Below are 16,641 nucleotides of genomic sequence, written 5' to 3' on the forward strand. Positions count from 1 at the left end.
TTCCACTGCTGACTGAGGTATAGGAGGATCAATAAATGGACGGTTTTCATTGTGAAGATGATATTATTTATAAACAAGGACTTGAAGAATGAAAACATTTTCATCGCATGCCATAACATTAGGTTGAATCCAAAGCCGCGAACACAATGACAGGCAAATTGCGTTGCGTGAAGCATGCCTCTGATTTATTTGCCCCGGAAAACAGTTGTACAGATGTAATACAAACGATATCACTTCTGCCCCGATGAAGGATTTTCTTTCATCTTTTTGTCAAGCTTTGGGGTTGGAAAGACATTCATGTAAATCAATTCGTATTCTTTGGTGTGGTGACAGAGACTTACCTTTTCCTTCCTCGCCTTCGCACCTGATAAGCGTCTTTTTTGTCGATAAAGTTCAAGATCTGCAGCCGTCATTGTGAGCTGTGAGATCGGGTCAATCTGTTAGGCGTTTTCATCATGCCGGGGAAAAAAATTTAAACTTACCCTACGATTTCTTTCGTATATCCTTGCCTTATCTGCCTTTTCACGTCTAATCTGACTCTTTTCTGATTCAGTTGCATTTCTCAGTTTACGCTTTTTGTATTCACAAATCTGTTGGACGAATCTCTCTTTCTTGTCTTTTGGCATTTCACTGTACGCTTTTCGCTTCTTTGCTCTCTTTTCTGCTGCTTTTTCAGGCTACGAGAGGCAGACAGGACATGAAAAGTAAGCCAATATCTCTTTTTGTCATTGTTTTACTTTCACTTACGAATTGTTGCTCAAATCTTTGTCTTTGGCTTTTTCGTTTCTCTGCATCGCTCAACGTTTTCCAATGAATACAGGTAGGACTATGAATTGGGCAGTCAACAACAGCACCATTTGAATTAACAGGTAGATGCACTTGTGGATGTTGACTCATGTCCTCTTGTCTTTCTTGGGTGCTGCTAGGCAAGAGGTCATGTGAACCTTCTTCCGGCGAAGGAGTTTGATTCAAATTCCATCTAAAAGGTACTTTAGAGGGTGTGCCATCAAATCCAGCCATGACAATGGTCAAGCTGACCAGAATCAGAGCATAAAAGCAAATGAAGCCTTTCATGATGATCAATGTCGTATTTGGTAGGATGATCATTTCCAGTGGGGCTCGATAAGCGCAACCGTATGCGAATTTAAACAAGACAGTGTACTATATTTATTACACATCACAAACATACATCGCTACGCCCCTTTGTTGAAGACGATGCGAGCGCTGCATTCTTATTATTATTGATTTTCCTTTGCTTTTCGTGAGAGGTAATATTTCCTATTCACTATCGCTCGTTTAGCTTTATATTCCTGTTTTTGCTCTTCTGTTCTTGTGTTTTCTAATTTGACTCTATTCTGTTTTTTCCAAATTCGTTCTCTTGCTACATAAGCTTTTCGCTCCTCTATGTTCATCCTTTCTACTCGATCCTTTTCTTGTTGAGCACGTTTTATGTTGATAGCTTTTCTCTCATCACGACGTAATGCCGCATAAATAAGCTTTCTTTGTAGACTGTACCTTTGTTTTTGTTCAGCTGTTAATTTGGATGGCCTTTCAGCCTGGTCAGGCTTTGATAATGTCTTGTTTACTGCAAGAGGGTTCCGAATTTGTAGCCTGTGAGCTGGATTAAGATCAGTACGTCTCTTTCGTGTGCCCCAATATCTACCGGACCCAATTGTGGCTTCAACGATTGACTCCTTGTTAGAGCCATTTTCGCGACCTTCACTCAACCAGCTTCCCACCTTACTTTCCTCATCTGGCGGGTCTTTATTGAGATCCCAAAGGAAGGGTGCTTTGGATTTAGAGACAGCTGTGACGAGACGTGTGAAGAATGTTATCATAAATACACATCTCATGATAGCGAGGTGTGGAGGCTATGAGGAGATGTAGAATAGATTTACAGATACATGTTTCATAGATTTGTGGGGATGATTAAGTATAAGCTGCTTTACGCCCCGCTTGCCCGATACAATGATTATGTGCTTTGCTGATTAGGCCTATCGTTACTCTCGCCTGAAAACGGCACAGGCATATTCATTGTTGATTCTTTTGATGCTTATTGATCAGCTCCCTTTCTCTGCGCGCACGACGCTTTTGAGAGAGCAGCTTTCTATCTTCCGTTAAGTGAGCATATCGAATTGAATCATTTTCGTATCTTATCCGATTTTGTATTTTTTTATCCATGAGAGGTATAGCTTTCCTTTCTCTGAATCGCTTGTTTCGCAGCTTTGCTTGCAGCTTCAAAGTCTCTTTCGGCTGAAGAGGAGATATGAAGTTAGTATATAAGTTCGCAAAAAAAAAGATCTAGAAGATGACATACCGTCTTCTTTTTATATCTATCCCAGTATACTTTGGTTTTTTCTGCTCTTGTAAGTTCTGGCCAATGTGCACAAAGAGTGTTGTGTTCACATTGTAGAGCTTCCTTAGCCGGGCTTTGAGGTGCTGCGGCGCGAATTAGGGAGGTGTGATGGTTTTCGCTCCCTTCTTGAATTTCATCGTCTTCGAGAATTGCGGGCTGATTCAGATCGAAATCTGCATGTACTCTTTGCTCACGATGTTGATAGGGATTAGTAAGCAAGACTATTTCAATGCTTGTACAGATGTACAGCAACAGGAGCAAAGATCGGAGCGGTCGCAACATTTGGACTCCATGAAAAATAGTAAGATGAGCAAGTGGTGTAATGTGATAGTGGTGTATGAAAGCCTCCTAGACGGCCTTATCTATGGGAAAGCATGAATTTAGAATCGGTGGAGCGCCCCGATCTTGTATGCAATCTGAATTATGGGTTTGCACAGGTTTTTGATATAATCACTACATTTCTTCCTGGCGATTTGGACTCCTACGCTCACTGTTTTTGGCCAAGTCATCATGATGAAACACTTTATTTTTTTCCTTCTTCTATGTATTGTTAAGTCTACATCGACGAAAGCAAAAGAAAACGACCCATTTCCATTTGACTTGAACCGTACTCCTCCTCCCTCACCTCCTCCAAATGAAGTAGTAAGCATGACAGAGGAGCATGTAAATGTGAACGAACTTTCATCATTGCCTCAACAGATTGCCACTGCGCATGTTCCAAAGCTGGCTCGCAAAAGAAGAAGAGATTCGTCTTCACCTCGTAGAAAGTACACCCGGTACAGCTTTCCCCCGGGAACGACATTTCAAGAGAAACGAAGGGCTTGGAATAAGACTTACGAAGAGTCTAAGGTGAAGAACATGGTATCAAAATCTCAATAGAGACAGGCGCTGACATTCTTACTTTTCTTATAGCCACTGGAATATAGACTGAGAAGGGCTGAAAGGCAAAGAAAAAAGTATCACGATGGTGGCGTCAAATTGAAAAAAGCGAAAGCAGAACTGCAGCGAAAGTACTACCATAACGTAGGAGAAGAAAAAAAGAAACTCTTGAAAGAGGAATGGAAGGAAAAATATAGGAACAAGTGGAACAAAATGACAGAGGAAGAACGTAAAGAGCTCAGAGAGAAGAACACGTTAAGCAAACGTATCAATCGTAAAAAACGCAAGTTGATTGGGCAATCAAAGCAAAGTGTCAACCAATCGTAAAGTTTTTTCAATAATATCCGTTATCGATATGCCGCCAGACTAGTGCAGAAGTGATAATGAGCATACGCAACATGCCCCGTTGAGCGCATCGCACTGCATCATTGCATATATTAGCAGACTTTCAACCTCTCCCTTTTCCGTTCCACCACCAAAATCTATACTCGCTCTCCCTCTAGATCAATGAAATCTATACATCTCTTGCTCACGCTATTTGAACTAGTCTTGATGACGGGTGGCGTCTCTGCAACTTCGGGAAAAGCACTAATCGATTTGAATGTGACACCTCCAGCTTCACCTCAAGGGGAAGCGGGCGATTCTAGTGCAACCAGCAGCAATCAAGGTAGCCCTGACGAGACTGATCATCGCGAAAACACGCCTCAAGCACGGATCGACTATCACCAAGGTAGAATTGAATATCATCAAGGCAGAGTTGAATATCACCAAAACAAAATGTCTAGAGTTGAGTCGAAAATGCGCTATAAGGCGGGAGATGTTCAATTTAAAAAAGTTGGAAAAGATGATAAAAGGACCAAATACTCTTTTCCTCCTGGCACCACCTATAGGGAAAAGAAGAGAGTATGGAGAAGGGAGCAGCTGAAAAGAGATGTGAGTTCTGCGTTTCGATGTAAGGCCAGAAAGTTGCTAATCTCTTTACTATCCTTAGCGTCAAAACCCTGAAAAAAGGAAACAAATTGCAACGTACCATCGAAATAGAAGTAAAAATTTAACCGAAGCGGAAAAACAAAATAGGAGAGAACAGCAAAGGAAGTGGTATCACAGTCTTAGCTTAGAGGAAAAGCAAAGAAAGATCAGTAAAGTAGCTGCATCAAACAAGAGGAGAAGAGAAAATTTACCCGAATCAGGGTCCAGAGGAACACAACAAAGATAAATGCAATTCTGAACGCATCCTTGTCAGCACCTCATGCATTCACGCTCTGTCGAAGTACAAGTCCAGATACATATGCAAATCTTTATTATCCCTCATAGTGCGCTCTAAAGCCCCGTGCAGACAAGAAAAGAAACAAATGTCATTGAACAAATTAGTAGCTCAATTATTGACTCTTTCAGAGTCTATTTAACTCGAGAATTCCTCGTCTCCGGATCGATGAGCTTTTTTAGTGCTTGTCCTTTTCAACTTTCTATGAAATCTGTTTTACAAGTAGAATGTAATGAATTTTACTCACACATTGGCTTGGTCTATACACGGAGTATGTTCACATAAGACAACATACTTTACATGGTGAGATTGGAGAATAGTTCCCTATGAAGTAGAACCTAGAGGATCGCATAGACAGGAAAGGTCGGTTTGCTAAAAGAAAGCGAAAATCAGGCTGCCAAGCCAAAAAAGTGTACTGTATCCTAGAAAATCCACAATAATGCCCCGTACTGCACATAGAAAAACAGTTTAACTTAATTGACAAACCCGTATCCTGCACTCGTTTCTTTTCACCTCAAAGCTTATACCCACTCGTCTTTAAAACGATGAGGTGCTTGATCGATTTGTTGTCTCTTTTATTCATCCTCTCGAGACTTCTTTACTTGACGAATGCCGTTTCTAAAACTTCCGGAAAAGGATTAATTGACCTCAACGCAACACCTCCTAATTCTCCTGAAAACGCTGCGAATGATACAGAGCCGCAGAACAGCCTCCAACTTAGTCCTCATGCGGGTGGCAATCATCAAAGTGTACCTCAATTGGTGCCGGAACAACATGAATTGCCTAAAGCAAGATCTAAGGAGCGCTGTACGTTTAGGAATGTTCCATTCAAGAGAGTGGAATTAGGCAACGGGAACTTCAAATATCACTTTCCTCTTGGTACGTCGCTTGATGAAAAGAAAAGAGTATATAACAAAGTTCGTTTCGACAAGAATGTAAGTAAAATACCCTGACATGAAAAGGATAAATGGCTAACAATCCCACCATGGCTTTTAGAAACAAGATCCTGAAAAGTCCAGAAAGATGTCATTATATCAACGTATTAGAAATCAAAACTTGACAGAGGCAGAAAGGCAAAACAGGCGAGAACAACAAAGGAGAAGCTATCAAAATCTAAGCCCTGAGAAAAAACAAAAAATGTTGCAAAGAATTGCTCAATCCAATAAGAAGAGAAGATGGGCACAAGCAGCCGAAAAAAAAACAAAAAGACAACTAAAGCAGAAATAAAGACAATCTTCATCCCGGTTTTGTCGAAGCCTCATAAGAGAAGCCGTGATCGCAAGTAAGTGCAAACATACTTGTCTTACATCAGCTCCCGATCTGTCGCCTTAGTGCGCAAGGAAGCCCCGTGTACAGAGACAAAGAATCAAAGCAACACATACACAGCATTGTAAACAGATTTTCATCATTATTCTCAACTTATGTATATCTTTGCTCCTCCATTTCGATGAAGATGTTCTTTCGTATTATTCTTCTAACCTTTGTTCTTTTTAAGGTTGTTCAAAGTACAAAGTTGAGTGAACTATACCTGGATATCGATCTCAATAAGTCACCACCTACTTCTCCTGAGCCACTTAGGGAGCAGGATCACGCCATTGATCAAACATCGCATGTCGAGATCGCAGAACATCTTCCTACGGTATTAGAATCAAGTAGACAGAAGAAAGGGGAGAGATCAACACCGCTCGAAGAAGGCGAAGAGCGAGTTGCAAAGCAAAAGCGCAAACTTCATGTCTACCCTCCTGGGTTAACAACAAAAGAAAAAGCAAGATTTCGTAATAAAGCGAATTATCATTCAGAAGTAAGTCGTTTAAATACGCTATATATTTACTCATAGAAACTTAGCTTACCGCTCTACACACTTGATGATAATAAAGCAACATCTAGATTTGAAAAGGAGGAAACGAGAGTATAACAGAGCAAGGTATCAAAGATTGAAGTCGAACGACAAAGAGCAATTAGCCATGAAAAGGCGAAAAGAGTACGATGCAATGTCTTTTGAAAGGAAGGAAGCCTTTAAAGCGAAAAAGCGTACAAAGTATAGTCAATTAAGCTCCGAGGAAAAGAAAGAAGTCATTCGAAAAGCCCGATTGCACACTGTACAACGTATGGAAGCCCTGCAACCCAAGGAACGTGAAAAGGCCAGACTTGAAAAGAACTTGAAAGAACGAGAAAGAAAGCGTACAAAGAAGACTCACACAAAAAAGAGATCGGGAGGCAGTTGAATCAATTTCATTTTACATATGAGCAAGTTAGGATTAGCCATGTCCCTGACACAAAAGCACACCACAGACACTCAGTGCAGGAGCCGCTTACGCCCCCGTAGATGATGAATATCAACAAAATGCAAGACTCACTTTGCTAGAGTAGAACTTTTTAGCATATCGTTTGTTCGATCAAAGAGCGCCCCGATCGCTAGCAAATACAGTTTCATACCTCAAAACGAGGCAATTGAATACCGTACTGACTCCAAACTATCACTCGCTCTACTTTCCACTTCATGTTACCTATGCACACTCTATCACCTTTTATTTCTCTTCTACTTCTCTTTGTTGAATCATCTCTTACTGTTATACAATCTGAAGGAAAGAAAGGCTTGGATGTTGATCTGAATAAATCACCTCCACCTTCTCCTCAAAGTGCTCAAGGAAGTCAAAACTCTTTGAATAGGCCGTTAGCGATGTTGAACAATGAAGATTTAAGCTCTAATCTCGTCAGTGATCAGCCAAATTTGATAGGTGTAAGGGTTGGCTACTTTTTCCCACCAGGAACGACAAAGAAGGAAAAGAGGAGGGTATATAACAAAGTGCAGTATGCACGAAAAGTGAGTATATTGGTCGTGAACACTGTAACATAAGCTGATCAGCCGTTTATGAAAAGATGCAAAAGCCAAATCATCGAGTCGAGATGGCAGCAAGAAAGCGAAAAGAATATGCTCAATATTCTGACACGAAAAAGGCCAAATTGAAGAGTCAATACCGAGAAAGGTATAAAAATATGAGTCCTGAAAGGAAACAGTACTTGTTGGACAGAGTTGCGTTAAACAAGAAAAATAAAATTGAGTCCATGACAACAACAGAACGGAATCAATATAGAGAAGCGAGCAATGCAAAGAGACGCAAGAAGTCTCAAAATTTGGACTCTTGATGGCCAAATGCGTAAATTGCAAGTTTCAGCCCACTCATGATGATGAGCTCTTTTCTAATTTCTATGCATTTCTTAGCTTTCTGGCTGTGTTTCAATATGTTTTTTTGCACCGCCTTGTGTTTCTTTGTTGTCTAGAAAGGCATTTCGATACTTGATACCTGGTCAAAGGTGTTTCTTCACCCTATTCGTCTACCACTGCGAGAGTCATGTACAAGGACACTCAATTACTGTACCTACTAATCTCTCTTTTCGGTTATATCATTCTTGGGTCATGCACGAGCATTGACTTGAATAGATCACCACCATCCTCATCTCAATCAGAATCGGAACGGAATCCTCGCGTGACTTCTATTGGAAACGAGCATGATTTTCATGCCGTTGATAGCTCATCGTATATTCGGAGCTTTCCTGAGACTATTGAAGAGACAAATCGACAAGCCGGATCATCTTTAGTAGACGAAGATGGTCATGGAACAAAAAGGGCCAAATACATCTATCCTTCAAATATGACAGCGAAAGAAAAAAAGAATCTAAGGAATAAGAGATGGTATGCAGGCTTGGTATGTGCACCTATACTGATTCAATTCTTACAGCTAACATGTTTGACTTTCGTTAGAGTCTTGACAGAAAAGAGAAAAAGAAATCTAACGCTCGATTGAAAATTTTCAAATTAACGGAAGAAGAGAGAAAATTGGCATATCAAAGATGGAAGCAGAAGTATTACGCTGAAGACACTAAAACAAAAGTTCTACTTCGAAACAGAGAAAATTACAGAAATCTTAATGATGAGGAGAAACGAAAACGTATACAACAAACTCGAGCAAATGCATTAAAGTTGAGAGAAAGCCTCACACCGGAAGAACGGGAACGGAAAAGACTTGACCTGAATGCTAAACAGCGTGAAAGAAGACGAAAAAAGAAGTTGTAACCAGAGAAGACGTAATCACATCCTTCATGCAACCATCCTTAATAACATATCAGTCCATTCCTAGGTCGCTGAGCTGCTTTAAACCTATTGCGTGTACGTCAAAACTCTTGTCAATCCAGCCAAATTGTTCTCCAAAGGCGGTGAAATATTTTTAGCGGCTGACTAATTGGATGTTGAGACACATAGCATTCTGTTCTGTTCATACGCAAACCAGTGCGAGCTCACTTTCGATACACTCATGATTAAAGCAAATGTCTTTCTGAACAAACGTTCATGCTGTATGACACACCTATAAAGCTTCACTGCAGCAATGAACCTTCTTTATTGCATTTTATTCTTTTCCTTGTTTGCACGATCAGCACTTCTGACAGGTGAAGGGCAAGAATATCACTTGGATTTGAATGAAGTACCACCCGTCTCTTCTCAAAGCGAGAGGGGTGAGACTATGGCACAGGGGTCAAATTTATATCATCGTACTCTTCCCTCTAAGCAACGTATGAATGATCATATCAACATAGAGACCGCGATCACCTCACCTGATCAGGGCGAGAAAGAGGTGACGAAAAAGCGAAAACGATCTTCATCACGAAAATACAATTTCCCACCGGGAACAACACGCAAGGAAAGAAACAGAGTATACAAAAAAGCGCATTATGCTTCAATGGTAAGTGACACAATTGGACGGACAGAGAAAGGTACAATTGCGATAATTTGAACTCAATCTTCTATTAAAGTCACCTAGTCGCAAAGCTGATTATCTCGCAAAAGTGAAAGTAAGAGAATCGAAACCAGAAGTGAAACTGGCCATTTCTATCAAAAGAAAAGAATGGTATCATAATCTTTCCAAAGATCGAAAAGAGGAATATAGCAAAAAGGTGCTTGAAGCAAAGAAAAGACGGCTTGAAAGATTATCCGCTGAAGAACGTCAGGCGAAACACCTTGAAAGAAATGCTATAGAAAGAGATAGACACAGACGAAAAAAAGCAGAAGCGCTCGCGAAAGAAAGCCAAACATGAACGGGCAAGCTTGAGGTGGACAGCTTTTTGAAGATTGCGAAAGCTAGAATACAGAACCTTTCAGACATGTAGCATAGATTGAACAGTGCGACAGAACTTGTCTGAATGGGATGCAGTGTTGCAAATTAATTACTGCTCTCTACTTCATTTTGTGTAATGTAATGGGGCTACAATCACACCAAAGTCGGTCCCTCCTCATTTCGCATCCCCGAGCTGAAGCGTGTGTACGAAAACGAATTTTGCTCACATTTGCTTGTAGGATTCTGCTTCAACGATCTTTGTCGCTTCTACATGAAAGATCATTATCATGGCAATGAAACATTACTACGTCTTCTTTTGCTGCTCATCCCTTTTAAAGGTTCTATTGGCCGTACGAGAAGGAGGTCCACTTCCGTTCGATTTGAACAAAACACCACCCGGATCACCTCAACGAGACGTGACTGAAGGTTCAAATGCACCACAAGTATCTCTCCAAGAAGTGATACCGATGTTCAAAGCGATAGGAAGAAGGGAAAGACTGGGTTACAGGACTCAATACCAGAAGGAGAACAAAGGAAAAGAAGAACGAAACGAAAATATGACTTTCCGCCAGGAACGAGTTTGAAAGAGAAACAAAGAGTTTGGGTTCGTACATTTCAAGCGACATTAGTATGTATGGGTAAGAGTGATTGTACTGGATCATTAGCACGAACTGAAAGGTATCTGTTCCTTCATTAAACATAGCCACCGGAAAAAAAGCAACAGTATAGCGAAGTTGCAAAGAAGAGGAAAAGTAAGCCAGAAATCAAAGAACGAGCAGCTGCAAGGAGTCGTAATTGGTATCGTAATTTGAGCAAAGAACAAAAAGAACAACATAAAAAGAAAGTGATTGAATGCAAAGTCAAGCGTTTAGAAGGCATGACTGAAGAAAAGCGGATACAAGAAAGGATAGAAAGAAATTTGAAAGAACGGGATAGACAACGGTTGAAGCGTTTAAAGTCTAAAGCCGACCAGGCTTGAAGCGGAACGATTTGATACTTCTGCATTTGGCAAATTTGTTTACCGCAGTCATCCTCTTCGAAGTCCCTTGAGAGTATACGCAGAACAGCCTTCAGCATTTTTCGAAGGGGCGTGTAACATCTTCAAATATTTGATGCATTTGTAAATTAATTTCTTACACACTTCCGTTCTCTCTCTCATTATTCCGACTAGTACTTTTCCTTCTTTGAGAACGATGAGGCTGATTACTTTATCTATCAAGATTGTAGCCACCTTTCTACTTACCCGATCGAGCTTACGATCAAATCGTGTACTTGCTTTGAACACAAATGTACCCTCTCCCGGTCAAAAGGGTCCATTCTTATGGGATTTGAATGAAGAAGCCAGCTCGCAGGGAAGCAGTGGCTTAAGTCTTCACAATGATCATGCGACGCATGAGATTACATCGAAGCTGAATAACATTGAAAGAGGTGTGGAACATCGACTTTCTGGCTCGAAACGACCGAGAAATTTGGACAGCGATCCCACAGAACAGTCCGCTTGGGGTGCAAAAAAGGCAAGAGACGCAATCAAGAGGCCACGGAAAGATTTAACAAGCTTTAAATACATGGCGGGCTTCGCGGAAGCCACTCAAAAGGTATCATCAGTAGATCATCTCAAGCCATTTTCAAAACAAAACACGGTAAGTATTCATTGATGAATGGCGAGGATCTTGTACTGACCAATGAGAGTCAAGCCTGACGTCCAGAGAGAGTTGATCAGGACATACTTCCGGTCAAGAAAGCAACAAGAATATAAAGCAATGTCTGCAGAAGAACGGAAAGCATTCAATGCCCAAAGGTATCAAAAACAAATAAAGCAGATGTCACGGATGACAGAAGAAGAGCAGGTTGAATGGCGCAATAAGAGAAAACTTCAGGCGGTGAAAAGACGAAGGATTGATCAGTAAGTGGTCTATTTATATACAGCAAGGGTGTGACATACTGATCATTGATTTATGAATCAACGCTGCAGCAATGGTCTAGAACGACCGAAGCGACCAAGGCTATTTGACTCAAAGAAGAAAAACAAGCAAACAGATTATATAAAGTCAAATTGAGTTCTCGGGAAAGCTTATTCGGAGACAGTCTTTCTTCTCTTTGGAGACGATGGTTGCTGGTCTTCATTTGCCGGACGCTTTCTTTGTTCCAATTTTTCCGTTCTACCTTTACGTTTACTTCTTGATGAAATCTCTCTTCTTTTTTTAAGATACTCCTCACGTTTTTCTTCGGTCATAGCCGCCAAGCGTACCTTTCTTGTTTCGTTGTAATGTTTCTGAAACGCTTCTTTTCTTTTTGGGTCAGAAAATATCTTCTTCTTATATGTCTTCGAATGTTTACGATACTCTGCTCGACGAACATCCAAAGGCTTTTGCAATCGATTTCTGCGGGTTCGTGACCAATCCTTTTCTGCTCTTCTCATTTGATGCCAATGTGAACATCCATGTACGTGATGACATGAAGGATACGTAGCTTTTACCTCTTCGCGTGTCATGTATTGGTCTGATTTTGCTTCTTGTTGAGCACCGTGATCGATTGGAGCAACTCTATTGCTGACATTGCTATCCTCATGATCCGAAGGAGGTAGCTCATTTAAGTCGATAGCCAAATTAGCTCTGCGAGTAATGCCATTGGATGCCGCAGTAGCCGAAGGATGCGAAAATTCGGCTGATTTGACTGATGCTAAGTGCAGCAGCAAGAAGTACGAATACACCAATTTCACCATCTAAGCTTTTGTCAAAGTTCAAGATGACGGTTTCTGGTGTAATTCAAACTGAATAAGTCAAATACGAGGAAACAAAAATGCATGCACTTTGATGATACTACGTTTGTGAACATTGATTGGTCAAAGCGGTGCAGTCAAAGTAAATTGGCATTTTGATGCAATTGTTCGGGGCACAGGCTATGATATACGCAAGTCTTTTTCACCACTTCGTATGCAAGCAATCGAGAAAAATTACTCTTTCTGAGACTTTTTCGCCTTTTCTTTTGCTTTTTCCTTGTCTTTTTGATATCGCAATCTTCTTTTGACTGCAACAGCAGCAGCGTCTGCAGGAAATGATTAGGGAATAGGTCAACAGAATCCTGCTGTGCATCCTCGCATCTCAACTTACTACTGCGATAGTATGCTTTGCTATATGCATTTTTGCGTGCTAGAAGCTTCTCAAGTTCATCGGATGGCAATTCTTGTAAACGTTTTTGGCGATTTTCTTCTGCGATGCTTTTTTGCCGTTCAACTTGCTCTGGCGTAAGTTCTGACCGCCACTTTTTTGCTTGTTCTCTACTTAACGTTCTTCTTTTTTCGTCTGGCAATTTTCTACGCCAATGATAAGTATAAAAGTTCTTACGAACCTCTTTAGGCAGAGATTTCCAATGTACGCAATCCTTGTGATGTGCACATCCTGTTGAATCGAAAATGCTTTTGCTTTTCCGCTTACGGCTTGTGGCTGATTGTGATTCTTGTTGCGTCTGCAGAGAAGATTGATACGCATTTGCTTGGCTTGGGTGAGGTGATATCTCTTCATGATCGCTTTCGTCAGGTGGCGGCCCATTCAAATCTGGAATCGCTTGTCTCTTGTAGTAAGAACGATCGAGATCACTATCATTCTTTGTCACGCAAACGTCTGCAAGATCTGTTATGTAGAGAATTACAACGTAAACTGCCCATCCAAATTTCATGACTGTGTTATGGTCTGAGACTACTGAAAGTGGACTTTACACTCTTGTCTTTCTTTATGCAAAGAACAAAAATGGAACATTTAAAAGAGCTGCAAACAAATATGTTTTCCGCCCCGAAGAAGTTGGTAGCACAATGTATGCAAAGGTGATCAATTTGAATAGTCGCTTTCAAGACCCGCTTCTTGCGCTTTGCGTTTTCTAATGGACGCTCGCTGTTGCTTTCTGAAAGCAGAGATTTTATCTCTATCTGATGATTTAGAGAAGGGAATAATGCCAAGAAGTAAAAATGTCATGTTTGGAAGGTTAAAACTATACTTACTTTTATAATATCTCTCTCTTTCGGCCGCTTTTTTGACCTCTTTTTCTTCAGGCGATAAAGCCAAATACCTATTTCTTCGTTTTCTATTATCTCTATCGTACTGCTGTCTTTTCTTCTCTTCCGACCACTTGTCTCGATGCTTTTGTGATGAGATTCGTTGTTGCTCACGCCTTTTTTCCTCTGGCTATGAATATGATAATTTCAAGAGATCAATTCAATGCACTTTCGTTATAATCCAACACAGTCTTACCTGCGACAATTTCCATTTATTTAAGACATCAAGCCTGTTTCTGGAGTTTGGCTTAAACTTCTTTGTAGATCGCATAATATCGTTCAACATTCTTGACTTCTGTCCCCGCGGTCTTTTGCTTCTTGGTTTCTTGATCGTAGCAATCGGTCGCAATCCGAAGTGGTTATTGTAGGCTGGATGGCCAACGCTTTCCTCTTCTTCAGGTGGAAAATCGTTCAAATCGGGTATTTCTGCTCTTTTCACGATCAAATCTTTGGGAGTGTGGCTATCAAATAAATGATGATAAGCATAAGACAGCTTGCAGAGCAGAATTGTAATGATTTGTGCTGAAATCAAATATTTCACTTGCATCATGCTGTTTGACAGAGAAGTGTATCAAAAGTTGACAAAGAATGAAAAGAAAATGTTGACATCTTGACTTCAGTAAGTGATAACAGAATGTTCGTGCAATGAAAACTTCACAAGCATCGTACGCCCCGTCTGGCAGGTTATCTTCGACCTGTTTTGCAATTGCGTACACAGCAAACTAGTTTCAGCAACTTTCTCACTATCTTGAAGCTGTGTTGTCGTTGTACTTAAAGTGCTTAATATGATTGATACGACGACAATGCATGTAGCTAGAAGTAGCTATGAGGTGATCGAAAAAAAGTTTAAATGATTTGTATGTACTAGAGAATATATCCTCAATCTTCTCTGCTTTGAGATCGGGCTACGTCCCTTGTTAATTTCTCTACCGGGGTTCTAAGAAGTATGCAAGACCAAGTCCGGAAAATTTACTCTGCTGGTGGTATGAAACTTCAGCCTTTTCCTTTTTCCGCCCCTTTCTCTCCTGGAGTTGCTTTTTGTTTCTTACGCAAACGAGTGATTCTCATTCTTTGATTTCTGACCTCTTTTTGTTCTCGGGTCAATTTCGAATGCCATTTTTTTGAGTATTCCCTTGACATCTGCTTACGTACTTCATCAGGCTTGCGTGCCATCCAATTCTTCTTTGAAATTCTATCTCGCTCGATTGAAGGTAAAGATTTCCAATGCTCACATCCTTTGTGATGATAACATTCGTTCAAGTCGATCACACTAGGTCGATTCCTTTTACGATTTTGCTCTCTGTTCTTTGTTACTTGCATACTAGATGATAAATCTTGTGTGACATAATCAGTGCTGACAGATGCAATAACCGGATGATCGTTATCAACCGGCGGTGGTCCGTTTAAATCTGGAACCAGCTGTCTTTTACCGATTGTATGTGAACCATTTCCCGGCTGTGCAAGTCCTACCGCGATGAAAATCACGAAAACGAAATACTTTGAGAAAAACATATGGAAGTGATGAGGATGGTCGGCACACCAAAACAACTTCAACCTAAAAGACATCTTCCTCGGGGCATGCCAATTCATCCTAGACACAAATTATAGTTCTGCTTCTAAGTATTGCGTTTTTGAAAAATCATGTTTCCTTACGTGGATTTTCCTCGTTGTCTTTGTGTTTTTTTGCTTTACCTGTGTGAACATATAGCTTAAGTCAGAAAAGGCAAACCACCCAAAAACACCGAGACCTACTTTTATGATAGTATGCCCTTAATTTAGCAAGCTTCTCTTCCCTCTCTTGACCTTGAAGAGCACCATATCTAGCTCTACGGATTTTATTATGTCGTTCATATCTTGCTAATTTTTCCTCTACTGGTTCATTTGCTCGAAATTTAACAGTTGCAAGCCTACTTTTTTCACGTCGAACTTTTTCCGGCTGAGAATGTACGGAGAAAAGTCATCATTTCGTTTGTTTGACAATCGAAGATCTCCGCTAGGATACTCACTAAACTATCTCGCCAAAGTTTAGCACGAATGCGATTCTTTAATTGCGTTGAAAGATTCTTCCAATGTTCACAGCTCTTCGAATGCTCACAATTTGTCTCACTCGTTGTTACTGTAGGTTTTGACACCGTACTGATTGGCTTTGTTCTTGTAACTCGTGGTCGAGGACTACGTTTTTTCCTGTCTGGCCCTTGCTCAAGTGGTTTTTGCTCGTGGATAGCTGGATGTTCAGCAAATCCATGTTCAAGGGGAAAATCATTCAAATCAGGCAATTCCGCCCTTTCTTGAAGGTTTTGACCAGTTCCAAATGCTGCTGTCATAATTAAATAGATCGCAAAGGTAGTGAAAGCTCTTGAATACGTCGGAGTCATCTTTGTGCCACTTGCAAGCTTTCGCTGGATTACGCTATTTTTGCGTGAAATAGAGGTAAAGGTATGTTCTAAGAGAGGGAGAAGAAAATGAAAAAAGAATCCGTTGCACCACAGACTCTCACAGGACACGGATCGCCCCGACGACGGTAAGTGGTCGGATGCAGATGTTACTTCCCTATAGAAAAGTACATGGCCTGATTGAATACTTCGATGCAACTTCTGCTAAGATTGATGCAGGAGACGCTTAAGATGAGGGCTGGCCAGCCAACTTAGGGTTAGGATAAATCCTAACCCTAAGTTGCATTTTCACACTATAGACGCAAGTCTGGCTCCTACCGCTGAGCTAGTGATATGAATATCAGATGAATTCAGTGATGTCTATTATACAGTGCATCCGGAAAGCTAGCATTCACGAAAATCCAACTCCAAGTGGGTCGTAATCTTTTTGCTCTTTTTGCTCTTCTTTGACTTCTATCGCTGGAGCGGTGCTTGTCGCAGTTGGTTCAATCTTCTGTGAAGGGTATGCTGGTAATTCTTTTTGTCTTTCTTGACCATTTGTTTGTACTCTAGATGTTTGCGTTGGTGCAGATGGATCGTTCCATGGATTC

General features: G+C 40.8%; 9 protein-coding genes across 9 annotated transcripts; 5 read left to right on the forward strand and 4 right to left on the reverse strand.

The window, feature by feature from the left end:
• Window positions 1–230: 230 nt before the first annotated feature.
• FA14DRAFT_156244 (uncharacterized protein) lies at window positions 231–1,074 on the reverse strand (the record flags this gene model as incomplete). The annotated part of the gene is made up of 4 exons (XM_025497812.1): window positions 231–275; window positions 342–437; window positions 483–677; window positions 748–1,074. 4 exons carry the CDS (start codon window positions 1,072–1,074, stop codon window positions 231–233), a joined length of 663 nt encoding a protein of 220 aa, XP_025353855.1.
• Window positions 1,075–1,238: 164 nt separating this feature from the next.
• On the reverse strand, window positions 1,239–2,638 carry FA14DRAFT_156245 (uncharacterized protein; the record flags this gene model as incomplete). Its single annotated transcript, XM_025497813.1, has 3 exons — window positions 1,239–1,807; window positions 2,085–2,253; window positions 2,318–2,638. The coding sequence occupies 3 exons, from the start codon at window positions 2,636–2,638 to the stop codon at window positions 1,239–1,241; spliced, it is 1,059 nt and encodes a 352-aa protein (XP_025353856.1).
• Window positions 2,639–3,004: 366 nt separating this feature from the next.
• On the forward strand, window positions 3,005–4,503 carry FA14DRAFT_185267 (uncharacterized protein; the record flags this gene model as incomplete). The annotated part of the gene is made up of 4 exons (XM_025501444.1): window positions 3,005–3,205; window positions 3,269–3,558; window positions 3,739–4,168; window positions 4,227–4,503. The coding sequence occupies 4 exons, from the start codon at window positions 3,005–3,007 to the stop codon at window positions 4,449–4,451; spliced, it is 1,146 nt and encodes a 381-aa protein (XP_025353857.1). The 3' UTR covers window positions 4,452–4,503.
• A 541-nt stretch (window positions 4,504–5,044) lies between these two features.
• FA14DRAFT_156247 (uncharacterized protein) lies at window positions 5,045–6,724 on the forward strand (the record flags this gene model as incomplete). Its single annotated transcript, XM_025497814.1, has 3 exons — window positions 5,045–5,434; window positions 5,995–6,300; window positions 6,377–6,724. 3 exons carry the CDS (start codon window positions 5,045–5,047, stop codon window positions 6,722–6,724), a joined length of 1,044 nt encoding a protein of 347 aa, XP_025353858.1.
• Window positions 6,725–7,852: 1,128 nt separating this feature from the next.
• Window positions 7,853–8,574, forward strand: FA14DRAFT_156248 (uncharacterized protein; the record flags this gene model as incomplete). The annotated part of the gene is made up of 2 exons (XM_025497815.1): window positions 7,853–8,206; window positions 8,263–8,574. The coding sequence occupies 2 exons, from the start codon at window positions 7,853–7,855 to the stop codon at window positions 8,572–8,574; spliced, it is 666 nt and encodes a 221-aa protein (XP_025353859.1).
• A 445-nt stretch (window positions 8,575–9,019) lies between these two features.
• FA14DRAFT_185269 (uncharacterized protein) lies at window positions 9,020–9,654 on the forward strand (the record flags this gene model as incomplete). The annotated part of the gene is made up of 2 exons (XM_025501445.1): window positions 9,020–9,238; window positions 9,309–9,654. 2 exons carry the CDS (start codon window positions 9,020–9,022, stop codon window positions 9,588–9,590), a joined length of 501 nt encoding a protein of 166 aa, XP_025353860.1. The 3' UTR covers window positions 9,591–9,654.
• Window positions 9,655–10,803: 1,149 nt separating this feature from the next.
• FA14DRAFT_156250 (uncharacterized protein) lies at window positions 10,804–11,265 on the forward strand (the record flags this gene model as incomplete). Its single annotated transcript, XM_025497816.1, has 1 exon — window positions 10,804–11,265. The coding sequence occupies one exon, from the start codon at window positions 10,804–10,806 to the stop codon at window positions 11,263–11,265; it is 462 nt and encodes a 153-aa protein (XP_025353861.1).
• A 3,164-nt stretch (window positions 11,266–14,429) lies between these two features.
• On the reverse strand, window positions 14,430–15,441 carry FA14DRAFT_63321 (uncharacterized protein). Its single transcript, XM_025502599.1, has 2 exons — window positions 15,411–15,441; window positions 14,430–15,350 (listed from the first exon to the last, which is right to left on the reverse strand). The coding sequence occupies exon 2, from the start codon at window positions 15,246–15,248 to the stop codon at window positions 14,652–14,654; it is 597 nt and encodes a 198-aa protein (XP_025353862.1). The 5' UTR covers window positions 15,249–15,350; window positions 15,411–15,441; the 3' UTR covers window positions 14,430–14,651.
• Window positions 15,381–16,237, reverse strand: FA14DRAFT_63325 (uncharacterized protein). The gene has a single exon (XM_025502600.1). It carries the CDS (start codon window positions 16,031–16,033, stop codon window positions 15,575–15,577), a length of 459 nt encoding a protein of 152 aa, XP_025353863.1. The 5' UTR covers window positions 16,034–16,237; the 3' UTR covers window positions 15,381–15,574.
• Window positions 16,238–16,641: the final 404 nt, after the last annotated feature.

Source organism: Meira miltonrushii, assembly GCF_003144205.1.
Source record: "Meira miltonrushii strain MCA 3882 unplaced genomic scaffold FA14scaffold_3, whole genome shotgun sequence".
Classification (NCBI taxonomy): Eukaryota; Fungi; Basidiomycota; class Exobasidiomycetes; order Exobasidiales; family Brachybasidiaceae; genus Meira; species Meira miltonrushii.